Source organism: Danio aesculapii, chromosome 5 (assembly GCF_903798145.1).
Source record: "Danio aesculapii chromosome 5, fDanAes4.1, whole genome shotgun sequence".
NCBI classification, from domain to species: domain Eukaryota; kingdom Metazoa; phylum Chordata; class Actinopteri; order Cypriniformes; family Danionidae; genus Danio; species Danio aesculapii.
The window spans coordinates 62935104-62963054 of record NC_079439.1 but is presented as its reverse complement, the minus strand read 5'-3'; the positions used below and the strand labels follow the sequence as shown (position 1 = coordinate 62963054).

The 27951-nt window shown below is 35.4% G+C and overlaps 2 protein-coding genes across 4 annotated transcripts in view; both read right to left on the bottom strand.

Moving 5' to 3' along the window:
- The window catches only part of LOC130229712 (LHFPL tetraspan subfamily member 7 protein), a 217228-nt gene extending 211509 nt beyond the window's left edge, over positions 1–5719 (bottom strand). Inside the window, exon 1 of the mRNA XM_056458654.1 lies at positions 5046–5719. Coding sequence (XP_056314629.1) covers positions 5046–5360 — 315 coding nt within the window. The 5' untranslated portion in view covers positions 5361–5719. The remainder of the gene's footprint in view (positions 1–5045) is intronic.
- A 5113-nt stretch (positions 5720–10832) lies between these two features.
- The window catches only part of akap10 (A kinase (PRKA) anchor protein 10), a 38622-nt gene continuing 21503 nt past the window's right edge, over positions 10833–27951 (bottom strand). Inside the window, exons 5-15 of one of the 3 annotated variants that reach the window (XM_056458651.1) lie at positions 26613–26711; positions 25878–25962; positions 22504–22627; positions 21883–22019; positions 19566–19710; positions 19305–19475; positions 19083–19192; positions 16565–16647; positions 16225–16277; positions 15900–15995; positions 10833–13034 (exon numbers count right to left, since the gene is read on the bottom strand). In XM_056458651.1, coding sequence (XP_056314626.1) covers positions 13029–13034; positions 15900–15995; positions 16225–16277; positions 16565–16647; positions 19083–19192; positions 19305–19475; positions 19566–19710; positions 21883–22019; positions 22504–22627; positions 25878–25962; positions 26613–26711 — 1109 coding nt within the window. In that variant the 3' untranslated portion in view covers positions 10833–13028. The remainder of the gene's footprint in view (positions 13035–15899; positions 15996–16224; positions 16278–16564; positions 16648–19082; positions 19193–19304; positions 19476–19565; positions 19711–21882; positions 22020–22503; positions 22628–25877; positions 25963–26612; positions 26712–27951) is intronic. The other 2 variants (XM_056458653.1, XM_056458652.1) reach the window with 2 other exon arrangements.

Below are 27951 nucleotides of genomic sequence, written 5' to 3'. Positions count from 1 at the left end.
TTAGTCATTAGTCATTTCTTGGGCTTTTATTAAGCCAGAGTAAAATGATGTGGTTTGCTATTACATTCATTCATTCATTCATTCATTCATTTTCTTTTCGGCCGAGTTCCTTTATTAATCTGGGGTCACCACAGCGGAATGAACCACCAACTTATCCAGCATATGTTTTACGCAGTGGGTGCCCTTCCAGCTGCAACCCATCACCAGGAAATATCCATACAAACTCATTCACACACATGCACTATGGACAATTTTAGCTTACCCAATTCACCTATACCACCTGTCTTTGTACTTGTGGGTGCACGCAAACACGGGGAGAACATGCAAACTCCACACAGACACTCCAACTGACTTCTTGCTGTGAGGGGATTATGCTACCCACTGCGCCACCGTGCTGCCCCTTTACTATTATAATATAATCATAATAGGTGCACAGCAGCATGAAGACTCTTGATGAAGCTGCTACATGCAGATTTTCCCCAAGAACAAATCAGTTTACAACCAGCATGAAAGATAAAGTCTAACAAAAATACAATCAGCGTTCCAGAAATCTTGAGTCCCTTTTGACACAATACGGTGTTGACTTTTTTCAGTTCGATAGACTACAGAACAAACCATCTTTATACAATGACTTGCCTAATTACCCTAACCTGCCTAGTTAACCTAATTAACCTAGTTAAGCCTTTACATTTCACTTTAAGCTTCAAGTGTCTTGAAAATATCTAGTTAATATAATGTACTGTCGTCATGGCAAAGATAAAGTAAATCAGTCATTAGAAATGAGTTATTAAAACTATTATGTTTAGAAATGTGTTGAAAAAAATCTTCTCTCCGTTAAACAGAAATTGGGGAAAAATAAACAGGGGGCTAATAATTCAGACTTCAACTGTATATTTAACACTAAAAAACACCTTTCAGCAATCAGAAATAAACAAATTAAATATCAAAGATGGTCTCATACAAGAGCATATTATTTTTTGAATATTGCCCAATAAATGTCAACAAAGAAAAACAGGTACAGTTCAGTTTACTTTTCCAAAAAAAAAAGTCAATGTGTAAAAAAATAGAGGGAAAAAAACAATACGTTTTACTGGAATGGTCCCTTTTTGGACGCTTGTGTTATAAGCTCTGAATTATTTAAACAAACTGATGCACTTTGCTGCTAAGAATAGAGCTATGTATGTCAAATGAGCGAAAACTCCAGTGTCCTGCACTGAAATATGCAACATTTGCTCTTTTTTTCTCCCCATCACGAACAAGGCATTTGCCATGAGTCATCCTTGCCTTTTGATCATTTAAATTTGTTTCAAGAATATAAATCAGTTTAAAGGTGATTATTCAGTTAAATGGATAATCAGTCAAGTGGTTTTAAGATTTCTGAAGAAAAATAAAAGCAGCTATCGTCAACTAAAAATATGTTAAAAGTAAATAGTTGCTGTTTTTCTCCATTATTCTTCATGATATCTTTCTTTGTGTTTAACAGCAGAAAGAAACTCAAACAGGTTTGGATCAAGTAGAGCAGGGGTGCCCAATCCTGTTCCTGTAGATCTACCTTCCAGCAGAGTTCAGCTCCAACTCAACCAAACACATCCAAACCAACCAAACATGATCAAACACAACCAAACCAACTAAAGCTGCGGTCACACTGCACTTTTCTCCCCATAGACTTCTATTCATACGCACGCGAATGCGTCAGACCGGAAACGCAAGCTCGTGCGACAAGTTTCACAGTTCGGTGCATTGGAAATTTCAAACTTGGTGAACTCTGACCTGCGAAATTGCATCACATGATTGCGTGTGACCAATCAAAGATCAAAACGTGACCTCTCTGGACAAAAATTTAAAACATGGAGCAATCGCTCACTTTTTTAATGTCTAATCATCTTGTTTAATCCCGCCTCTTTTTGCAGCTCTAAGCTGCGGTCACACTGGAGTTTGTGTGTGCGAAATTCTGTCATGCGGCGCTGCGAAAAGAGGCGGAATTAAACAAGATGACTAGACATTAAAAAAAGCGAGCGATTGCTCTATGTTTTAAATTTCTGTCCAGAGAGGTCATGTTTTGATCCTCGATTGGTCTCACGCAGTCAAGTGATGCGATTTCGCAGGTCAAAGTTCACCAAGCTTGAACTTTGCACCGCAGCGACATGCGAAACTTGACGCATGACCTTGCGTTTCCGGTCTGACGCATTCGTGTGCGTATGAATGAAAGTCTATGGGAGGAAAAGCCCAGTGTGACCGCAGCTCTATACGACAGAGTTTTGCACACACAAACTCTAGTGTGACCGGAGCTCAATTGGAAGCTGAAGGAGCACTTGATAATTAAAGACATGTGCGTTTGATCAAGGTTTGCAGGAAGGTAGATCTCCAGGAACAGGATCGGGCACCCCAGAAGTAAAGGATGAGTAAACAATTACAGAATTTTCATTTTGGGTTGAACTGACCTTTAAAGTACTTTTGACTATATTTCTAAAGTGTTGCAAAAAGAGACTTTTGTCGTTGCACTGTTTTAGTTGTCGCATTTGTTACATCCTAAAATAAAGATCTAATCATGTACTTCAACATCCACTTAAGAGAATAGGTAAAGATGTTGTGAAGCTGCGGTCACACCAGAGTTTGTGTGTGCGAAATTCTGTTGTGCGGCGCTGCAAAAAGGGGCAGAATTAAACAAGATGATTAGACATTAAAAAAGCCAGCGATTTGCTCCAGGTTTTAAATTTATGTCCAGAGAGGTCCTGTTTTGATTCTCGATTGGTCTCACGCAGTCAAGTGATGTGATTTCGCAGGTCAAAGTTCACCAAGCTTGAACTTTGCACCGCAGCAACCTGCGAAACTTGATGCATGGCCTTGCGTTTCCGGTCTGACGCATTTGCGTGCGTATGAATGGAAGTCTATGGGAGGAAATGCCCAGTGTGACCGCAGCTTAAATCAGGGGTGCGAAGTTTATTTCCAACCCCAATCAGACACACCTGGGCTAGCTAATCAAGCTCTTATTAGGCTTTCTAGAAACTTCCGTGCAGGTGTGTTGAGGCAAGTTGGAGCTGAAATCTGCAAGACAACAATCCTCCAGGACCGTTTGTGAACTCCTGTTGTAAATAATGTTCAATTTCTTTCATAGCCTGATTGCTTTGCTTCAAGACCTCAATATATTGTTGTGTCAGGAGGAGCAACAGTATTTATGTTGTTGCCTGTATTTGCCAGGGTTTGTAGCCATTTACTTGCATTACACGAATAACCAAAAACCAGGGTTTCAAATAAAATATCTTCTTTATGGTTCTGCTGAAGGAGAAAGGGTCATCTTTGGCTGAGGGTAAATTATCAGCTAATTTTTATTTTCAAAGCAATCCTTTCTCTGAAGCAAATACATACAAAAAACACTTTACAAAAAATAAAAGGACAGTTCACCCAAAACCAAAAATGTCATTTACTTATCATTTGTCATATAATTTGTCACAAACCTGATTGAGTTTCTTTTCACCTGCTGAGCTTCCAATATTGGAAACCTGTAACTATTGATTTTCATAGTATTTGTTTTTCCAACTATGGAAGTCAAATCACTGGCTCCCAACATTCTTCAAAATATCTTATTTTGTGTTCAACAGAAAAAAGAAAACAGAAATAAGTGAAGGATGGCTTTAAAATGATTAAAAAGAAAAAACTTGCTAAGGAGCCTGAGAGACAGTAGAACTACTTTAAATACATATTTGTTTTTGTCTAAACGGTAATGTTTTATTTTTCTAACATGTTTAATTCATTTACTGTAGATTCTAATTTTTAAGAAATATATTGGCAAATTTACAGGATGGTGCACATGCTCAATATGTAACGTTATAAAAATCAAAGTAATATAATTAAACGTTTTAATATTTTTTTAACTGTGTTTAAAATTTAATGTTTACTAATTTAAAAGGTTTTGCTTTTGTTATACAACTTTTTATCTGTTCAAATGCATTTAAATAATAGCATTTCTTAAAAATCAGCCTGGAAGAGAACAATAACGTTGCAATTTTGAATATTAAGTAGCCTAAAGATCATGTTCCATGACAATATTTTGTAATTTCCCTACACTCTCAAAAATAAAGGTACTTGAGCTGTCACTGGGGTGGTACCTTTTCAAAAAGGTACAAATTTGTACCTAAAAGGTTCATTTTAATACCTCAAGGGTACATATTAATACCTAAAAAGTACAAACGTGTTCCTCCAAAAATTTCTAGGTACTAGTATATAATTTTAAGGTACCAATATGAACCCTTTAAGTACAAATTTGTACCTTTTGAAAAGGTACCACCCCAGCGACAGCTCACGTACTTTTATTTCTGAGAGTATACTGTAAATTCCTATATCAAACTTTAATGGTGATTTAAACCATCAGATGCTAGATTTTCTGTTGTTTTAACCATCAAACTCTAGATTTTATGTTGTTTTAACCATCAAACTCTAGACTTTGTTGTTTTAACCATCAGACTCTAGATTTTCAGTTTTTTTAACCATCAAACGCTAGATTTCCTATCGTTTTAACCATCAAACTCTACATTTCCTATTGTTTTAACTATACAACGCTTGTTATAACATCCAATGTTATAACATCCAACTCTAGATTTTCTGTTGTTTTTACCATCAAACTCTAAATTTTCTGTTGTTTTAACCATCAAACTCTAGATTTTCTGTTGTTATAACCATCCAACTCTAGATTTTCTGTTGTTTTAACCATCAAACTTTAGATTTTCTGTTGTTTTTACCACCAAACTCTAGATTTTCTGTTGTTTTAACCATCCAACTCTAGATTTTCTGTTGTTTGGCCATCAAACTCTAGATTTTATGTTGTTTTAACCATCAAACTCGATTTTCTGTTGCTCATCAAACAGATTTCACTGTTGCTTCTTGTACATACTGATGTTAATATATAAGCTAATTCTGTCAGGCTGAGTTGTACTCAAAAGTTGCGGTTTCTCAAAATTTATAGCTAAAACATTAAACATTTACAGCCAAAACATTCAATTTACAGCTTAGTACTTTCCTCCAATGTATTCATCCAAAACTCATCCTACCTGCCAAGAGCTGGACGGAATCTCCTGAAATTTGCCCAGCCCGCCAAAGGTGTAACATCTGTACATGTGATCCAGAGACTCGGAGCAGTGCCACAGGAGCCCAAAACTCACGGAATCCTTGTGGTTTTTCGGATGCTCCTTCACTATCCAAGCGGGAGATATAAAACTAAAGCTGCAAATCGCGACCAGGGCAGAGGACAGGAGCACCCAAAAACACCCGACGCAGCTGAACATCCTCGCGGCGGCGCGGGGCGACGAGAGCGGAGACAGATCGATTCCCAGCCCTTTCCAGTTGCGGTCAAACAGCGCGTGCATCTGGCGCTCAATCACAGCAGACGAGCACCAACAATCACGCAAACACACATGAGTTACCGAAAAACCCCAAAGAGTAATAACGCACGCCTAACTTTTGAGTTCAATGTAATTCCAGCGCGATCCGGTTGAGTGGAGGAGATATTCCGGGTAATTCATCTGATGGGAAGCAGGTGGTGGACAAAAGACAGCCGTCACACCCAGAGCTCAAGCACTCAGAGCCGCCGCCAGCAGGTGCTCACTGTGTAATAAAAGATGCGAGTCCGCTATGCTTGCTTTTTACTCGCTCATCCCAGCATCATCTTCATCCTCATCCTCTCTGGCTGCAGGAGTGAAGCTCAAACTTACTGCGCCGCACTGAGCGCCTGTTTCTCGGTCACATGGAGGTGGGCGTCACCGCCTCTGCGAATGCGTCCAGAGTTTTGGAGTCATCGCTGAGGCATAAGTCTTTCCTCTGTAACTGTTTATCTTATCTTTCACTCAAAACAATGCTGGGTTCCACACAATCGATTTGAAGAAATGAAGAAACAACATGAAGAAATTAAGTTAACTTATTCCTTTATACAAATTAGAGTCACCACTGCAATTGTGTCTAGAGATTTAGATGCATAGGTGTTTCCTCTGTAGTTGTTTATCTTATGTTATGTTATTATACTGTAAAAAATGCTGGGTTCCACATAATTGTGTAATTATGTGGAATTTATGTGGAACATAATTTGTGTTAGGACAACATAAAGAAATTAAGTTAACTTATTCTTTTTTTTTTTTACAAATTGGAGTCACCGCACTGTGAATGTGTCCAGAGTTTTGGATTTAACACTGCTGCAAAAGTTTTTCCTCTGTAGTTCATTATCTTATACTGTTAAAAAAATTGCTGGAGTCCATACAAAAAAACAAACAAAAAAAAAAAAAACAAGAATTGTGTTTCAGCTCATTTTAAGTTTGAACAAACAGCAAACATCTTTTATTTTACCTTATTTAATTACACTCGTTCTTTCTTTTCTTATTGTATTTCTATAAGTTTGTATTATTATTTAATTTGTTCTGTTAAATTATTACTATCATTGTTGTTATATTACTATATTTTTCCTGTGTATGTTCTGTTTGTTTGTTGTTATTAATGGGAAAGTATTATATTAACAAATGCCGAATTGGAGTCACCACTGCGAATGTGTCCAGAGATTTGTAGTCATCACTGATGAATAAGTCTTTCCTCAGTAGTTGTTTATGTTATGTTATGTTATGTTATGTTATGTTATGTTATGATGTTATGTTATGTTATGTTATGTTATGTTATGTTATGTTATGCTGTAAAAAAAAATTTGGGTTCCACATAATCGATTTGTGTTGGGACAACATAAAGAAACTAAGTTAACTAATTCTTTTTTTACAAATTGGAGTCACCGGCACTGTGAATGTGTCCAGAGATTTATAGTCATCACTGATGCAAAAGTCTTTCTTCCAGGGTTTCGCCCAGTTAAATTTAAGACTTTAAAACATTTTTAAGACCATTATGAATGAAATTTTAGACTCATAAAGTGCTAAAGGCTAAGGAATTTTTGGCCCAGATGGAAAAGACTTTTATTTGACCTATCAAAAATATTTATTAGAATTTAATACATTTAATAATACATTAATAATAAACTATTTAAATTTTAAGATTTTATTTCTTATCTAAATATTTTAAATATTGCATCCATACACTTTTTTCCCAACATAAACTTTTTTTTTTAAAGTAAAAACAAATTATCAAATGTTTTAAAAGTTTAAAAACTATAATAAACTAAATTTACGCACAACAATCTGTCCAGGTCGGTGTCCTTAGCAGTAAATACATGGAGAACTTTTAAACAAATGTTATTGTAAGGAAAATAATTAAACCATTATAAATAGTTTTAAAAAAAAAAGTTTAAAGTTTAATTGAGATGTATTGTTGGTGATTGTATGGGTGTTGGCCAGATTGGTATAGCAATACATGAACAAAGGAAAATTAAGACTTGTTTAAAAAAGATTTAAGACCTACAACACAATATTTTTTGTACATTTAAGGCTATTTAAGGTCTAAAATTTGGATTTTGAGATTTCAGACATTTTAAGACTCCGCAGAAACCCTGTCCTCTGTAGTTGTTTATCTTATCTTATCTTATCTTATCTTATAAGGTAAAAAATGCTAGGTTCCACATAATCGATTTGTCTTGGGACAACATGAAAAAAAAATACACCGCACCATCCAAAAAAAAACTCAAGAATTGTTTTTCAGCTCATTTTAAATAAGTAGTTTGAACAAACAGCAAACATCATTTATCTTTTCTAAACCTTATTTATTATTATTTGTTTGGTTAAATATTACTAGGGTGTCACAGTGGTGCAGCGGGCAGCACAATCGCCTCACAGCAAAGAGGTCGCTGGTTCAAGCCTCAGCTGGGACAGTTGGCATTTCTGTGTGGATTTAGCATGTTCTCCCCATGTTGATATGGGTGTCCTCCGGGTGCAATAGGTGAATTAGGTAAGCTAAAATGTTAATGTGTGGGTGTGGGAATGAGAGTGTATGGATGTTTCCCAGTGATGGGTTGCAGCTGGAAGGGCATCCACTGCATAAAACATATGCTGGATAAGTTGGCGGTTCATTCTGCTGTGGCGATCCCAGATCCATAAAGCGACTAGGCCGAAAAGAAATTGAATGAAATTTTTATCATTGTTGTTATATTACTATTATATTTTTCCTGTGTATGTTGTTTGTTACTTGAAGCATTAATAAAAATAGTAGTAGTTTTGGATTTATAAATTCTTATATTATAAACATAACAGAATATAAAGGCTATCATTTGTTTTTATTATTGGGAAAATATTTTATTAAGAAATGCCACTTTTTCAAAATTGGCCCAATTGCTGAATTTTCTTTGAATTTCCTAGAAACTGAAACTTTGACCTTTTAAATACCCCAGTTTATATTTTTTCCTCAATTTTTACAGAAATTTATTTATTATTTATTATGATTATAAAAAATACATATATTATTTCTTATTATTATTTAATATTGTCTTTCTGTTTTACCTTGTATTCATGTCATCATATATTAGGCTTAGCTTTTGAAATGTATATTAAATAAGTTTTTGATTCATAAAAAGAAATTCATTCATACTTTTGTGATTTTCAAGGTCTTTTTTTGTAAAACGAGTAATAAACTCATGCATGCACACACTGTATAACCCAACAGTCAACTTTATCAAGTGAAATGAGTGAAGGTAACTCAAAAATGACCGAAAGTTAATTCTAGCCATTTAAAGAGTTTTGAATGGTGTTGTAGGTAATGAGTTTATTAAATACCTCATTACTTCAACTTAAATGAAGTAATTCACAGTACTTATTAGGATGAGTTTTTGAACTTAAATGTTTTGTTGCAATCGGTTTCCCCAAATGGTTTAAGTTACCTTAACTTTTTGGGTTTTACAGTGTAATAAAGGTCTGTATGTCCTGCATTTAGCGTCAACATACTTGCACCCATATTATGTGACCCAGGGCCACAAAACCTTATGATGCACATGTATTACGGTGCACATGTATATTTATGACAATAACCAAATATATTGTATGGGTCAAAATTATATATTTTTCTTTTCATTTTATGCCAAAAGTAATGAATTTTAAGTAAAGATCATGTTCCATGAAGATATTTTGTAATTTCCCTACTGCAAATTCCTATATCAAAACTATATGAAATCATTTTAATCCAGAAATCCTAATTTATACGATGTAAACAACAGTAATGATTTGAGCTGTATCTCGTATAAGGAATTCTTTTGAATGATGTGCAAAAGCTTATCGTGTTTAACACTGCCCTCTGGTGGTGATGGACTTATTCTAGGGGCTTTTGTTTTTTGCAATATGTGGAGAAACGGGGAAAAAACTTGAATGGATGTATATTGATCATTGTAATTGTCAAATATAGAGTTTTATAGTTATATTTGGCTAAAATATGGCTTTAAAAACTTATTATTAATTAAATAATTTAACAAATAATACAATAAAAATTTACAAACATTTTAAGATTATACACTAGCCTACCAAATAAATAACACATAAAATAGTAATTTTTATCCAATTTAAAAATGATTACAATTTAAATAGGCCAATGCCTATAATTTGAATAAAGAGAACAAAATGTTATGCATATTATTTATTTGTTTAAAACAAATAAATATTTAAATGAACAATAAAAACGTAAACATGCACTGTAATGACTGAACCGGTAAAGGTGTAACTTGATATGGTATTACTGAAGTTTTCCAAATAGCATTTTATATCTATTTTTAATCTTATTCATTATCATTTGGATTGTTATAAAAGATTGTAAAGGGCATTTACAATTTAGGATGAGGGGTTTGTGATGAAGATGATTAATACGAGGTGTACACTTTGTGAAACATTTACAGTTTGTGAAACACATTTAAATCTTTTTTTATCCTATTTTTTCATCACTTCCAGGGTCTCTGATCCCCTTCATCAACATATTGTAATATATTTTAAATACACTCACCGGCCACTTTATTAGGTACACCTTACTAGTCCCAGGTTGGACCCCTTTTTGCCTTCAGAACTGCCTTAATCCTTCATGGCATATATCTGAAGGACTCTCAGACTATAAGAGACAAAATTCTCTGGTCTGATGAGACTAAAATTGCACTCTTTGGAGTGAATGCCAGGCGTTACATTTGGAGAAAACCAGACAGCACTCATCACCAGGCTAATACCATCCCTACAGTGAAGCATGGTGGTGGCAGCATCATGCTGTGGGGATGTTTTTCAGCAGGAGAAAACCTGTTTCAGAGTGCTCTTGACCTCTGACTGGGGCGACGATTCATCTTCCAGCAGGACAATGACCCAAAGCACACCGCCAAAATATCAATGGAGTGGCTTCACAACAACTCTGTGAATGTCCTTGACTGGCCCAGCCTGAGCCCACACCTTGATCCTATTGAACATCTCTGGAAAGATCTGAAAATGGCTGTACACCTTCGCTTCCCATCCAAGCTGATAGAGCTTGAGAGGTACTGCAAAAAGGAATAGGCAAACATTCCCAAAGACAGGTGTGTCAAGCTTGTGGCGTCATATTAAAAATGACTTGAGGCTGTAATTGCTGCCAAAGGTGCATCAACAAAGTATTGAGCAAAGGCTGTGAATACTTATGTACATGTAATTTTTCGGGCTTTTTATTTTTAATAAATTTGCAACAATTTCAAAAACTCTTTTTTTAACATTGTCATTATGGGGTATTGTGTGGAGAATTTTAAGGAAATAAATTAATTTAATCCATTTTGGAATAAGGCTGTAACATTAAAAATGTGGAAAAAGTAAAGAGCTATGAATACTTTTCGTATGTATTGTATAGGAGCTATTTGAAATCTAAAATATAGATTAGTCTGCAAATGCTTATTCAATCTAAGCCACAAACACAAAAAAGACAATGCGACAAACGACATTTCAACAATATATGTATTTAAATCAAACACATTTAAATATATTATAGATTAAGTACACATATATGTCAGAAAACATATTAGTGGTACATAGTACCAAAAGTCTTTTGCCTGTTTCTCGTCCGCATCTCAATGAGGTCCAAAGCAATAACTTCATGTCCAAGTACACGTTTGAAAATGAACAGTCATCACTGAGATTTGCTTAGACAGAGTTTGACATATCATACAAAAGAAGAAGAAAAATGAAGACAGTCAATCACCATAAAAGAACTAACATTAATATATGGCGGTAAACCACATTTATACAGAACGGGGATAGACATTGCTCTAGCAGTTCAGTTTCGGTGTATCTCTACAGTCTAGAATCAGATCTGGACAGGGTTGGAGAAGGACAGGAAGGTCATTAGTTCTCATTCCAGTTTGAACTGTAACATCAGTTGCTTCAAATCCATGAGAGACAGACAGAACAGCGTCAGACAATGACCGATTGGCATACCGTAAATCGAAATAAAACTGTACACAGCCATCCGGGGTATTTCTGCATTTGAGTTTTTCTGCACTAAATAAAAAGCTTAAGCATTTCATAACCACTCTTTCTTAAAAAGTGAAAATGAAAGATAAAAGAGACGTGTGAGATAAGAACTAAGCTGAGGAAGGGAAAACATTTAAAGGGATAGTTCACCCAAAAATAAAAAATGACTGTTTACACTGTCAAAAATGCTGGGTTCAACTCAATTCCTTCATTTTGTCCCAACACAAATCGATTAAGTTAACTTAATCATTTTTAGAAACTTAAGTGGATTGAACATAAAACAATTAAGTTGTCCCCCCAAAAAACTTAACTCTGTTGTTTCAACTGATTTTAAACAAACTAAACAAAACTTTGTTTCTTTCTTCTTTTAAACACGAAGATATTTTGAAGCAGAAAACTAAAAGCCACAGACTTCCATACTAAAAAACAAATGATACACTGTTAAAAAAGTTAACTCAACTTAAAATTGTAAGCCAATTTTCCCAGCAGAGCTTTTTGAGTTGACAGTCAAGTACATGTGTTAAAAGTTAAGTCAACTCAAAAAAACCTGTACAGCAAGTTGCCTTACAATTTTAAGTTGAGTCAAGTTTTTTATAACAGTGTATGGGTGTCAATGGTTACAGGTTTTAAACATTCTTCAAAATATCTTCTGTGTTTAACAGAAACTCAAATAAGCAAAGTGTGAGTAAACAATGACAGAATTTACATTTTTGGATGAACTATTCCTTTAAGTAGACACCATTTGCTGTTCAGATTACAGGAAAGACCAAAGAGAGATTGAGGAATTTACATTGAGGAAGGGAAAACATTTTAAGGCATATTCACCCAAAAATGAAAAATGACTGTTTACTCTACATCAAGTGGTTCCAAAACGTTTTGTTTCTTTCCTCTTTTAAACACAAAGGAAAGATATTTTGAAGCTTAAAGCCTACAACCACTGACATCCACAGTAAAAAAAAATAGCTACGCAGTTAAAAAGAAGTTGGCACAACTTAAAATTGTGAGACAACTCCCCCTGCTGTGCTTTTTGAGTTGACTCAACTTAAATCGAGTCAAGTGCAATTCTTGAGTTAAAAGTTGAGTGAACTCAAAAAAAACTGTGCAACAAGTTGCCTTGCAATTTTAAGTTGAGTCAACTTTTTTTAACAGTGTATGGGTGTCAGTGGTTACAGGTTTTAAACATTCTTCAAAATATCTTCTTTTGTGTTTAACAGAAACTCAAACAAGCAAAATGTGAGTAAAGGATGACAGAATTTCCATTTTTGGATGAACTGTCCCTTTAAGTAGACACCATTTCCTGTTCAGATTACCAAGCACTTCCTGTTGGTCAACATGGTAGGAGGTTGGTTTTGAAATTCAGTGTTTATTCAGTCTTGTTCTGAGCATTGGTCTGCTGCACGACAGCTCTGTGTATCTAGTCCAACTTGTTGTTTCTCTACTCATCAAATAATAATAAACACAAATATCCTTGGGGGTGGATCGTATTTTGGCTATTAGTGTGCAAACCTAAACACTCACGCTCTCACACGGTCACATGCAGGAAGTGATGGAATGCCTCGTTCAGTCCTCACGGATATGGTAATGCAGTTCGGCTGAGTGTTCGTCTTCAGGCCGTTCACTTCAAGAGGGCGTCAGGAGCTCTGTCCACACTCACACAGAGGGTCATAGCTGGAAAAATCAATCAATCAATCAATCAATCAATAAATAAATAAATAAAACCCGCACAACAGATCAGATTATATGCATTTTATAAAGATCACACAATCAAAATATGATCTTTGTGGTTTTTCAAACTACTTATTTAAAATGGGCTAAAACAACACAATTCTTGAGGGTTTTTTTTGTAACTTCACCAAATCGATTGTGTGGTACCCAGCATTTTTTGCAGTGGATTTTAGTTTGGGGACAAATTCGCTCTATTAACCAACTATTAACTAAGATGTTTGCCTCAATAAACACAGATAATATAGATAAAAAATTTTAATAGGGGCAGTACGGTGGCTCAGTGGTTAACACTGTCACCTCACAGCAAGAAGGTTGCTGGTTCGAGTCCCAGCTGGGACAGTTGGCATATCTGTATGAAGTTTGCATGTTCTCCCCATGTTGGCGTGGGTTTCCTCCAGGTGCTCCGGTTTCCCCCACATCCCAAAGACATGTGCTATATGATGAACTAAATTGGCCTTAGTGTATGAGTGTACGTGTATGGGTGTTTCCCAGTACTGGGTTGCCGCTAGAAGGGCATCCACTGTGTAAAACATATGCCGGAATAGTTGGCGGTTCAGTCCACTGTGGCGACCTCTGAAATGGAGACTAAGATGAAGGAAAATGAATGAATGAATATAGATAAATAGCTAAAAGATACACAGTGGTCCTCGTTTATTACTTTCTAAAAATCACCCTGCAATGGGCGAAATTCGCAAAGTAGTATGCCTTATGTTTTACAATTATTATAGATGTTTTAGGGTTGTAAAACCCCTCACTCTACACTTTATACACTTTTCTCAGACAGGCATTAACATTTTCAACATTTTCTCTCTTGGTTAAACACTCTCAAAGTTGAAACCTTTGTAGAAAAATAAGTCCAGTATTATAGAATGAAACCAAAGATTAAAACCTGTTGTCAGGAGCAAACATTCATCTCTGTCAGCAAAAGGTTCATAAAGCTTTTTAGCTTTTGTGTGGACAATGTTGGCATCCAGCGAAATGTTCTTTTTCCTACAGTCACTGATCCACAAAACTAAAGCACACCAGATGCGCCGCGCACATGTCAATTGGAAGTAACACACACTGGACATACACATTCGCATGTTATTTAAAATGAAAGTATTCAGATGGGGCTCTGTGGCATGGCAGAAAAATGAACAGTGTCCTGAGTCGTAGTTGGGCACCGCAGACAGACGCCGACTTGCGGCGCCGGTGTGCATACCCTAATATAAACCTATGTTTCCAATTCTAAAACGCATGGCACTGCGTGTTGCGGCACACACAGTGTGCGACCCCTTTTACGATGTCTTGCTGCAGACAGTTACAACCCTCTTTGCATCCTTGTTGGAATTCAAATTGTTAGCGATCGAAGATTTATGTAATTTGGCAAGCTGAACGCATTCTGTACTGTACAGGAGACACAGAGGAGATTGATTGACAATGCTCTACAGCCAATCAGGATTCAGAACACAATGCGCTGTCAAAAAAAAAGCATGTCAAATTGCACAAAAAATAAATAAATAAGCGACACCGCAATAGGTGAACCGCGTTATAGTGAGGGACCACTGTATGGTTAAAAATATAAGTAGTTCAGCCCGGCCTGCAGAATAAGCCTAAATCAGCATCAGTCTGTACAAGATACAATTCGCAACAGCAGTGATATAAGGTTATTTTTCAGGCTGCTTTTAAAGAAAAAAATATTTTATTAATATATTTTTTATAAAAAATATATTTTAAAAATGTTTTTAATGCAGAAGTAAAACATTTAACTCATAAAAACATGAATTATTACCGTTTTTATTCTAAAACATTTATAATCGAATGTTTTAATCGTAAAAGTTAATTGTTGAGTGTTTTTTGAAATATGTTTTTGACATGTTGATCATGTTTTCCATCTGGTAAATTGTCTATATATTTCTTTACAATTTCTATGTACAGTAAATTAATTAAATGTGTTAAAATAGATCAAACATCACTTTTAAAATGTTAAAAAATTTTTACAATTTTTTAAAACACATTTTTAAAATCTGTTTGTTTGTTTATTGGTAGTTAATACAGAAATTTTTTGTTTAAAAAAAAATAATAATAAATAAATAAAAATTCACTGTTGCAAGTACGGCTGTCTTTTACATCCACATAATCTTTATATCATTTCAAATGCATAGTTCACCTAAAAATACAAAAAAATCCTCACTATTTACTCAACCTCAAGTGGTCTCTTTATTCTGTTGAACACAAAAGAAAATATTTCCTTTAATATAAATATGGAGGAAATCTAAAAACCTGTGACCATTGACATTCATAATAAAAAAACGAATGTTATGCAAGTCAATGGTTACCAGTTTCCAGCCTTCTTCAAAATATCTTCTTTTGTGTTCGAATTAAGGTAATTCAAACGGAATGAAGAAAGTCAAACAGGTTTGGAGCAAAACTGATGACAGAATTTTAAATGTTTGGGTGAACTATCCCTTTAAGAGATATGAAATATGGTCATGCAGAATAACAGACAATACTCTAGTAATGCTTTGCTAATCAGCAAGTAGTAATAGTGAGAATTGGTCCCCAAACCAAAGTGCTACCAAACAATAACTGATCAAATAGGACCACAAAAATATAGAATAAAAACTACAGACTAACTAACTGCTCCGACTTTTGGTACCCTTTTGTTGTGCTGGGAAAGCAAAAAGTGGTACAGTACAGTTCGCTTTTAGTTATCTTTTGACAGTGGAAATGGCCATAAAAGCGTCCTGAACCGCAACGTACCGCACCACTCAGTTGAAACGGGCCATAAATCTGGTGAATGTGAGGACAAAACTAATATAAATGTACTTTTGTTGCTTTTACTTCAGGGCTTCCATGGTGTCCCTGCTGCATGACATCATTGACGATCATCTTTGCGATCTTCCATGCCATCTCTTCTTGTGCCTGAAAAACAACAAAAAAATATATATACCATGAACCATACTAAGCTGAAATCCTCTACACTCCATTTAAAATACATTATAGGGGTCATGACATGTGAAATCAAAGTAACATATGAAAACTTTATTAGCATTATAAGTGAACATCAAAACACATTAAAAAAAATTTAATCCACATCATGTCCTTATAAATTATTGTACATGTAACTTAAAAGCAAACGGCAGGAGCACACCTCATCTGAGTTTCCTTGAACCCATTTCTTCATTGCTAGAGAAAACATGGAACCTGTTAGAAAGGGAACAAAGCGAGAGTGTGAGCGAGCCGGACAGAGCTGCGAATCCTGCTTTTTTCACTGCTCTTCACAGCAATCACACACATCATCGGCTACTTATCGCCATGGCAACACCCTCTCCACTCTCAAACTGAAGACTACAAAAGCTCTTCAAGCACAAGTCACTCATAACCGAGAGCCAACTCACAGAATACACAACATGTGCAAGAGTGTGTCTGCATGTGTTTCTGAGAGAAAAGAAAACATTCTTTAAGAGCCAATGTGTGCGAGTGTGTCATACCCTTGGACTTCTTCACATCTGGTTCTGGCTCAGCCTCTCTGATGAACTGGCCCAGCTCATTCACCTTTCCAAAGGTCATTCTTCTGAGATAAAAGCAAGAAAGACTGAAGCTGGGTCTAAATTAAGTGAAATTGTGTGTATAACATGAGGAACATCAGCAAAAAGGATCATTCTTCAGAAAGGATTTTAGTTGTTCAAGCCAGCAATAAAAACTCAAATCTCATTATTGTGTGCGTCTGAGATGTATATATAAGGTAAGGGACGTTTTCATTTGGCTTTCACTGACAGTTCTATGCAGTTCATCAAACATCAAATCTTTTAAAATCTTAATCGGAAGAGGAATAAAACACTCTCCTCATAAAAGCCGGTGTATCTGCTACATTGAAAACACACGTCTTCTGATTGGTTCTCAGGATATAGCAGCTTTTGCTGTCAAAGGCAAGTGGCGTTTAGAGGCTTTTGAAAACAAACTGTTATTTCTGAAGGGTTTGACGCTGGGATTCAGATGATTTGAAGCAAAAATATTTGTTGAACATGTACTATGTGCCTAAAGCTTTCGCTCAGTGTAATTAGCTAATTTTTGGTGGTGTTAAGTGGCTTTTGCATACAGTATATATATATATATATATATATATATATATATATATATATATATATATATATATATATATATATATATATGTATATGTATATGTATATGTATATATATATATATATATATATATATATATATATATATGTATGTATATGTATATATATATATATATATATATATATATATATATATATATATATATATATATATATATATGTATATATATATATATGTATATATATATATATGTATATATATATATATATATATATATATATATATATATATATATATATATATATATATATATATATATATATATATATATATATATATATATATATACAAACAAACTGCTGATATTTTCTTACAAGTGTATAGTATTTTAGGGTAAACAACAATAATTGTAACAATATTGTAAAATAATTTTTAAAAGGACAAAGATTTTTAATAAGAACTTTTAAACACTCCGAAATAATTTGAATGTGTCATCATATTTAATTAAGTCATCACCCTAAAATACAATCATTTGGTAATACAGCCTATAAATGTATAGACCACCTGTGAATGTCCATGCCTCACTTTCATTTTCACATTTCACCGAAATATTTAGAAAAACTCTTGTAATTTTAATAAATAATGTAAGAAGGAAATATAAAAATAGTTAGTAAATATTTAATATTATAAATATTTAGCTATATGCAGAGATTTGCAGTGATAAGCAATTTGGCTGTTTGCACTAGACGAAACACAAAAGAATTTTAAATATAGCCATTCAGAAGCACAGATTATGCAATCTCTTATGAAATAATAAGGTTTATAATCGAATTAATACATATTAAACCTCTTGAACATTATTAAATGCACATGCTGATTCACTGGTATGTGTTGGTTTGCATCATTTCACAGTTCTGAAGTTTAATTTCCAACGGTTTATTTAATTTTCAAAATTTGAGGTGAACTATCTGCTGCTGCTTTCAGTAGAATGGCAATAAATGCCATTAAAGTTCACATTATTAGCATTAAACACTGAATAAAGCACATGAGGTGTACCTGAGGTAAACAAAGCCATTTCTAATATATCAATTCGAGGTGTTGGTGAGGACAAAAATGATTTTTAATATGGAAAATATTCCTTCTATCGTGTGCCATTGCTTTTATTTAGAACATGACTTAAATCAGCCTTTATGCTCTATTGTCAGACTCACTCCTCAATCTGGCAACCTGTGCTTGCATTTGTTTTGATCCAGGAATACCTAATACCTAGTTCAACCCCTGGGTGTCAAACTTACATACTGCACATTTAAGTGACTAATATGTATATGCATATGCATATATATGCAAACAAGTAGGCCTACTGAAACCTAGGATTTAATTAATAATAATAAAAACAATAAGACACCAAAAAAAATATTCCCTATGTTTAATTGACTGTCCCTCTATCTTGCGCAAGACGTTTTTTTTTTTGAAAACCCTAAACAAAAGACCAAAGAGAAAAAGAAACAATTATTGCCTTTATCACAAAATAATACAAAACAATACCAAGCAAAAAAAAACGGAAAATAAAAAAGGGCGGTGATGATTGTAATAACCACATCACTGCAGCTGACATCTCATTACTGTGGTAACGTAATTATCTTCACACCCCTATATGGACTTTTTTGGTAAAACACATACTTTCAACACAGACAGAGCTGAGATCAGGGTCCCATAATGCAATTCGAAAGAATAAATTAAACAAAAAAACAACAACTCCTCATTAATCCTGAGTTAATGGAAACCGTTATTTAATATATGTGTGAAAAACATTCAGTGCATGAAAAACATATGCATGACCAACTAATGACTGAGCCTTACTGTTGAACCCTGAATATGCTAATGGTCCATCAATCTAGTGTCTAGAAGTGTAGTATTCAGACTCACCCAGCATATGGTCTCTGATAGAGGGACTCAGGATCCAGACTGGCGATATCCACCGTTATCGCCTCATCGAAGTTCTTCAAGATCTTGATTGCTGCTTTTTTAGTACCTTGCTGCAATTGAAAGTGTTAAAATTTAAACATCAGGAAAAAAGTAACCCATTTGTGCACTATATTGTCAATGAACCCTTATAAAATTAAGCAACATGGGCCTCCAGTGAATCACCTGAACGTGTGACCCTTCTGTAACGCTCGAGTTGCGCTCGCCTTCCTGGGTCCAGCCCTGGTTCGGAGTGTTGGCATTTCCTCCAATGAACTCATCCACCCGTACAGAGTTAATAAGGTCGCTTAAATACTTGTAGTAAAGGTTGCTTGACAGAAAGCCTGGCATGTAAACCTGAGGTTGAGAGAACATGAAATATTGAGTAGGATTATTCTTAGGGCCAATCCCATTTTTTTGGTAAATTATTATGACGACATAACTGACCTTCTCCATGGTGGTCCAGGCCTGTCTCAGTGGAGTGTTGAAGCAGTTTGGAAGAGGTCCGCCTTCTCGACAGATATTAGATTCAATCTCCATCCGTACAGAGTCACCAAAACCCAGTGGATTTGTTGCTTGGAGTGAAAAATACCTAAACAGATAACATGATTTGTTGAGCCACGTCTACCGAGAGTAATTATTATGATGTTGGTACATACTAAACAGTAGAGAGATGCATGTGCAAAATTACTAGCCTGAATGACTAGTCGATCATGAAGGAAACTCAATATATACAATGCATCCAGAAAGTATTCATAGCACTTCACTTTTTCCAATTTTTTTTTTATATGTTACAGCCTTGTTCAAAAATGGATTAAATTCATTTATTTCCTAAAAATTCTACACGCAATACCCCATAATGAAAATGTGGAAAAAAAGATTTTTTGAAATTGTTGCAAATTTATTAAAAATAAAAAACCTGAAAAAACACATGTACATAAGTATTCACAGCCTTTGCTCAATACTTTGTTGATGCACCTTTTGGCAGCAATTACAGCCTCAAGTCTTTTTGAATATGATGCCACAAGCTTGACACACCTGTCTTTGGGAATTTTTCCTCTTTGCAGTACCTCTCAAGCTCTATCATGTTGGATGGGAATCGACGGTGTACAGCCATTTTCAGATCTCTTCAGAGATGTTCAATAGGATTTAGGTCTGGGCTTTGGCTGGGCCACTCAAGGACATTCACCGTGTTGTTGTGAAGCCACTCCGTTGATATTTCTGTGGTGTGCTTTGGGTCATTGTCCTGCTGGAAGATGAACCGGTTACCCAGTCTGAGGTCAAGAGCACTCAGGTTTTCATTCAGGATGTCTCTGTACATTGCTGGATTCATCTTTCCTTCTATCCTGACTAGTCTTCCAGTTCCTCCTGCTGAAAAACATCCCCACAGCATGATGTTGCCACCACCATGCTTCACTGTAGGGATGGTATTAGCCTGGTAATGAGTGGTGCCTGGTTTTCTCCAAACGTAACGCCTGGCATTCACTCCAAAGAGTTCAATTTTAGTCTCATCAGACCAGAGAATTTTGTTTCAGATGACTTTTGGCAAATTCCAGGAGGGCTGCAATGTGCCCTTTATTATGAAGTGGCTTCCGTCTGGCCACTCTACCATACAGGCCTGATTGGTGGATTGCTGCACAGATGGTTCCACAGAAGAACGCTGGAGCTCAGACAGAGTGACCATCGGGTTATTGATCAACTCCCTGACTAAAGCCCTTCTACCCGATCACTCAGCTTAGATGGTTGGCCAGCTTCCACTTGAGGATGATGGAGGCCACTGTGCTCATTGGAACTTTCAGAGCAGCAGACGTTTTTCTCAAACCTTTCCCAGCCTTGTGCCTCGAGACAATCCTGTCTCTGAGGTCTACAGACAGTTCCTTTGTCTTCATGCTTGGTTTGTGCTTTGACATGCACTGTCAACCCTGGGACCTTATATAGACAGGTGTATGCCTTTTCAAATCATGTCCAATCAACTGGATTTACCACAGGTGAACTCCAATTAAGCTGCTGAAACATCTCAAGAATGATCAGTGGAAACAGAATGTACCTGAGCTCAATTTAGAGCTTCACGCCAAAGGCTGTGCATACTTATGTTCAGGTGATTTTTCAGTTTTTTTATCTAATAATACATTTGCAACAATTTCAAAAAATCTTTTCACATTGTCATTATGAGGTATTGTGTATAGAATTTTGAGGAAATAAATCAATTTAATCCATTTTGGAATAAGGCTGTAACATAACAAAATGTGGAAAATGTGAAGTGCTATCAATACTTTCCGGATGCACTTGCACTAATCTGATTTTTAGTTTTGTATTTCTATTGGATTAGAGTCAGGTGATTGGCTGGGACATTCTTTATTTTCTTTGTCTGAAACATTAGCATTATGGAAAAACTTAAATAAAATTACACAGTATTACTGTAATTCTTAATTAATACAGCCTTGCAATGAATAAGTAACTTTTAAGAAAAATACCATTTGATTGACTGGCAACAAAAAATAGGGCGGTCATTTCTAGACAATCAGACAAATGTAAATCAACTACCAACAAAATTAACTTTTCTAACAGAAAATAAGCTTTTATTTTACTTCTAAATTATCAAATAATTTCCCAAAAAAGAGAAGTTATGCAAAGTTTTTCATTTTTCATAGTACCTTTATTTAAAATAACAATTAAAAACTCAATTTATGGATGACTTTCCAATTTGACAACCATCCCTAATACTAGGTTCAAGTGACAATACTGAAGTTCAAAACGGACGTACTTGTCATAAAGGATCATTGCATCATTCTGGGCTTCCTGTCCATCATACTGGCCTTTTTTGGCAGCCAACTGATCTTGAAAGTTTTCTGCAGCCAGCCAGAACTGCAGCACGTTCATCGCATCCTCTTTTTCCATGTACTGCATTGACACATAAACACACACACACACACACACACACACACACACACACACACACACACACACACACACACACACACACACACATATATATACTTTGAATTAGGTTTCAATCCCACTTTATAATCCCTTGCCACTTTAAATGCACTTGGATCAGAAATCCATCAATTTATACGCACACTTGCACTTTTGGTACATTTAGAAACAGGTTTTGGGCAGACTGTCGAGCTCAGCATATTTCCTGTGCTTAGACAGCTCCATGCATAAATTTAACTTCAAACGGGACACATAATATCTGGACCCATAAAACACTTAAAATCCAATTTTAAAGCACGTTTAAAAAGTAAAGCACGTCATATATTATGCAACATCTATACATATATAATTTAAAACACATCTAAAAAGGATACCTTCACATATATTTCAGTTAACTACAAGTTAACCATATTTAAAGTAGCATTAATTCCTTTAAGAGTGTCCTCACCTCAGAGAAGTAGAAGAGGGCTGATTCGCAGAACAGGATGTCCGCCAGGAACACCGAACCACTGGTCAGCACCTCGATCTGGTACTTACAGAAATAATGGCTGCGCAAAAACTCAATAAAGTGCCTGCGAAAGAGATGCCGGACATTTGTAATTGCAGGAAGAAGCAGGATAAGCCAATGTCTGTATGTCGATTAAATAGGAGTAATTATTAAAAAAAAAAAAAAAAAACATAGATAAAAATGTTTTATTATCTTAATGCAATAAGATAAAAACATTTAAGATATTTCACCCACCCCAATCTAATTAAAAATTAATAGAAAACATTGCTTTATATTATCTAATGCAGTATATATTTTTACATTTTATAATGAACTTATTACAGCAAAAAAACAATCCCATTTATAATAGAATGGAGTTACATTAATGGAGTCAAGCTGCACCAAGCTGCGCCTTGATTTGCTGACCAATGTCTTCTGCATTGTCCTCTATCAGTTGAGTGACAGTATTATGTTTTTTAAAAAAATCAGATTCATTTACATTATTTAATTGAAACATTTATTTTCAGTTTGCTCTTTTGTAGCTCAGGAATAAAACAAACAAAAAAAAGTTACTTTAAATTAGGAATCACAATCTCTGTTAAAGGCATTTGCCCCAACTAGTGGTGTAACGGATCACAAATCTCACAGGTTCGGATCACATGGTGTTTTTTTTTGTCACTTTTTGGATCAGCCAAAAAGAGGAGAAAAATTTTATTTACTTTTCATTCATTACAAAAACAGCACTGCAAGACACTTTTGGTTTTAACAAACAGAACTGAGAACCTGTAATTTTATTTTTAAAAAATGAAGAAATAAACAGCTGAATAAAAATAAATAGTAAAATAACCAGTACGGTAAGAAATTCAATGTTAGAACTGTTGAACAATATGTACAAATTTGTACAACCCCTATTTATTTTTAGTCTCATTTTCGGCAAATGATTCAGCTATTCACTCATAAAACTTCATTTTTCATTGCTAGATGGATAATTTTTGAAGAAGTATTTGGTGGCATATTTTTGATGGCCACCTATTGGTTAAATAATTGCTGCCAAAACTCAACTTTCATTTTTGAGTGTTTTGAAGAATTAATAAACATATGCAAATCACCATCATTTATAACAGGGTATATGCAGGAATCCTTAAAGAAAATTTCAATACCTTTTTAAGATTTTTTACAGACCTCCGAATATTTTAAGACCTCATCGCCACTTGAAGTTCTAATCAGTATCAAACCTTTAACTTAATAAGCAGTTGTTAATAAACAGTTGTAGTTAAATAAATGAATGGAGCACAACCGTGCAACAGAACTTAGATAAGCTCGGAAGAAACAAACCTTGAAAGAATAAATGACGCAGTTGTTTTCAGCGACAGGCTTCAGACATTGTTCAAACTTTATCCAACCAGGAGTATGCAAACTTGCATTATCCCATTTTGTCTGTTTTTCTCTAGTGAGGCTATTCAATTAGTTTGTGATGGGGGCCAGTTTATGAAAAGCATCCCAAATGAGGGGCTGGAGAGATATGACTTGCAATATGAGTGATGACACAACAGCAATATAGGAGCCCATATGCTGTATTTTTGCTCCTTAAGACACCCACGTTGTATTTTTCTACCTTAAAATGTTAATATATTGCTGTTTGAAACTACATAATATCATTGCATTGTACAATGTGGCTTTTTTTTTTTATATATTCAAATGTTGTATTTCAATGCACAACAAAAGCAGTGCATTGCTATGTTATGTTTTGAACTGCATAACAATTAGGAATGCAACAATTATAGATTTTGGTTGTACAATTATAGTCTGAAGAATAATCATGGCTTCACGGTTATCACGTCTAATGTAAATTTAAGCTTTATATTAGGCAAGTATTTAAATGAACTGTAGTTATCATCTGCGTTCATACATACATAATCATTTTAATAATTTGTAATAATTCGTCTAACGTATCTTTTGTTTACATTGCACTGAAAGCCACACATAACTCTCATCACTACAGCGTAAGATGTTTTCTACCACATATTGGTATATATTCTAATTTTGGAAATAACAAACTTGCGTGCGGATGAGACGCGATATGTGATATAAGATCGGAACTTTAAACTAGCGCACAGGTGGCATAACTTTGTTTAGTTGCAGCAGTTTCGTTCCGTGCAACAGAAATGTGGCGTTGAGAAGATTTAAAGCTTAGATATCCGAATGTTTTCGGCTGCTCGCACCACTCACTCGCTTAATGTCAGGTGACTCACTCTCTGCGCAACCTTCAATTGCAGCTTGTGCTGTATTGAACAGACGCACGTCACCTCATAACCATAGCAGCCGTTTTTCAACTGAACTTAATTTATTTTATATGTCTTGGTCACACTATTTGGAGAGCCGGAACAAATTGCCTCGCGGATCGCCAATTGAATAGCCCTGCTCTATGGTCCCACTATGTGGAGAGTGTCACATCACCTTCCGGCGTTTGTCGCAAATTACTTGACACCACCCGGACAGGGGAGCTTGGCCAGACGCACCCGGCCCGAACCATTTGAGGAAAATAAATATATTTATGCTTTTTTGCAGTCAAATACTTGAACAAAAATTTGGACAACGTTTGAAGAAAATTTAAGACCTCATAAAAACTGGATTAAGACTTTTTAATACCTTTTAAGGGCCTTAATTTTCTCATAATTTATTCATCAACTTTTAATACTTTTTAATACCCCACGGACACCCTGTATAATTTATGTTGCATGGGTGTTAAGATCTCTGCCTTTTAATGATTAATTGTGCAGCTTACATTCAATGCATCAATGCAGGCTAAACAAGTAGTGACAGAAAACACCTTTAATAACCTAAGAAACCCACCACATGCCCAATAACTTACTACAACTTCTTACGTCATCATTATATTTTACAGCAAAGCCTAAATGCTGTCATACAAGTGATTTGAAAGAAACGAGAGGTGATCTCTCTGCGATTGTTACAAATTTAGGATTAATCTACAAGTAAAAAAAAATGTAATTATTGTATTAATCCAGAGGTCACATGTGTTCCAAACCATGGGTTGTGATCCGTACGAATCACAGATCAAACTTGATCAGTTACACCCCTCGCCCCAACCCTCCTCATAATTCTCATGTGGGATGGTGAGCCAAATCATGGTTACCATGGTCAAAACTTGGTCCGTAGGCCCAAGTTTGGACATCTCTGAGATAGACAGAGGACAAGCAAATTAAAAGCAAATTTTGGGTGAACTATTCCTTTCAGCACACTAAATGCAAAGAGTGATAAATCCACACAAAAATGACAGGAACATTTGTGAAGATATTGTGACTAAAATTACTTACTGTTGGTCAATGATGGAGAACACAACAGATTGTGCAATGACGAAGCAGTTTGGGTCCACCTGGCCATCCTCCCCACAGATTTTTGCTGACAAAAGGAAAAAATAAAGTGTCTAAAATATGCTTAAAAACTCTTACTAAACATGTTTAAAGTCTGCATGAACCGGAAGTTGCTAAGATTTTTAGTTCAGTATGCTGATGTACTTCCAACTGAAACTGAATATTGAGTAGGGGGCGTGGTTTTCTTATCCTTCTCTCATAGCAAACTAACGGTAAGAGGGGTGGGGTTAAAAATATTGTGGCTGAAGCCATCAATCTGGCGTCAACAGAAAAGAACCACCCCTCCAAATGCAGAAGTAAATGGTCAGACTTCGAAGATCATCAAAAAAATTATAATTCAGTGGATTCACTTACGCAGATGAATTATTCACCTAAAGAATAACAGTGTGCATTAGCAAAATAAATATCGTAAATTTGGATTATACACATATTAAGTGCTCACACATGCTAGAGAGCTTCATTCCAGCCAATTGAAAATATGCCACAAGAAGTTGTTACCAATCAAAATAAGGTGTTCAAAGACACCAAGCTTCCAGCGGATGAATCTACAAAACCAAACCCCCATTTTCTAATCACCCAGTATCTCCTACAAATATAAAGTATCTTGTCCAAACACAGAGAAGCACTCATTCAGCAGCCATTAAACGCCGAGGTCATTGTGATAAGAAATTCTCTTACCCACAATGTCATTGCGTATCTGTTCGGTGATGGGAATCGGTCTAGCAGCATCAGGAGATATGTACTTAGTGAAAATGTTAACGGCATCTCTCTCTATACCTACAAAACAATGGTTAAAAAAACAATAATTGGAAAAAATACATATATAAAGTGAATGAAATTGGATGCAGAGGAAAAAAGTTGAAGGACATTTCATACTCCTCTCACAGCAAACACCCTCTTTACAGACTTTTAATTCACATTTCAGTTACGGCTATTCATCAAAGCCTCATGTGTGCTTAAGTGTCACTATTAATCAAACAAATGACTGGGACACTTCAAGCAAAGGCCTAGGGACAAATCTAATGTCTACAGCTTGTTAAACATTAATATCAAACTCATATACAGGATGGACATATTTCATCATGACGACCATGTCAGAGTGCTTGTCAGAGAATTGTTTTTAATATTTATTAGAATCATAGGTGTTCATGTATGCACTGAATGTTTCCAATGCACAAAACGGTTCAAATTAATTTATAGTGGAAAAGGGTTCTTAAAGGAACGCCTAATGGAAATAGGCTCATTTTACAAGTTGATCTTTGGGTCGAGCACTTTTAGCTTAGCTTAGCATAAATCATTAAATCGCATTAGACTACTAGCGTCGAGACCATTAGCATAGAGTTTTGTTAAATTCCTATTTAAAGCTTGACTCTTCATTGGGTTCCTTTTACAGCATCGATAATGTAATTTAATTAAAATATAATGAGTTAAATAGATGCTAGCATTTATGTACTTGTTCAAGTGTAAAACGAGATGCTGTTTTAATGCAAGCGCCGTCAGGAGCAATAGATGAGCCCTGAAACGCCAAAGAAAACTGTGGTAAAATAATTGTTCATATTTTAATAAACATTAAAATATGGTTCCTTTGTTTTCATTCTCCTGCTTGTGTACGTGCTAGTGACCAATAGCATTCAGCTGCGCATCTAGCACCACCTTTTGGTTCCCTTTTGTCATTTTAGGTACCATTTCAAAAGGGTACCCAAAAAGTAGTATGGTACAGTTCGCTTTTTGGTACCTTTTGACAGTGGAAACAGCCATAAAAGTGTACCAAAACGTACCGTACCACTCAGTGGACATGGGCCATAAGAGGTATTCATAATTCTGGACCAGACCATATCCCAAGCAGATGCTGTGGCGGTCATGGAGAAGAGGAGAACACGAGACTTTCTTAAAAGACCCAGTTACAAACTAGTCTCTGCATTGATCCCATGGGCCAGCCTGAAGACCCACCGATGACCTACTCACACCTGCAGCTTCTCCATGATGGACGTCCAGCGTTCTCCAGCCTCCGGCGCCT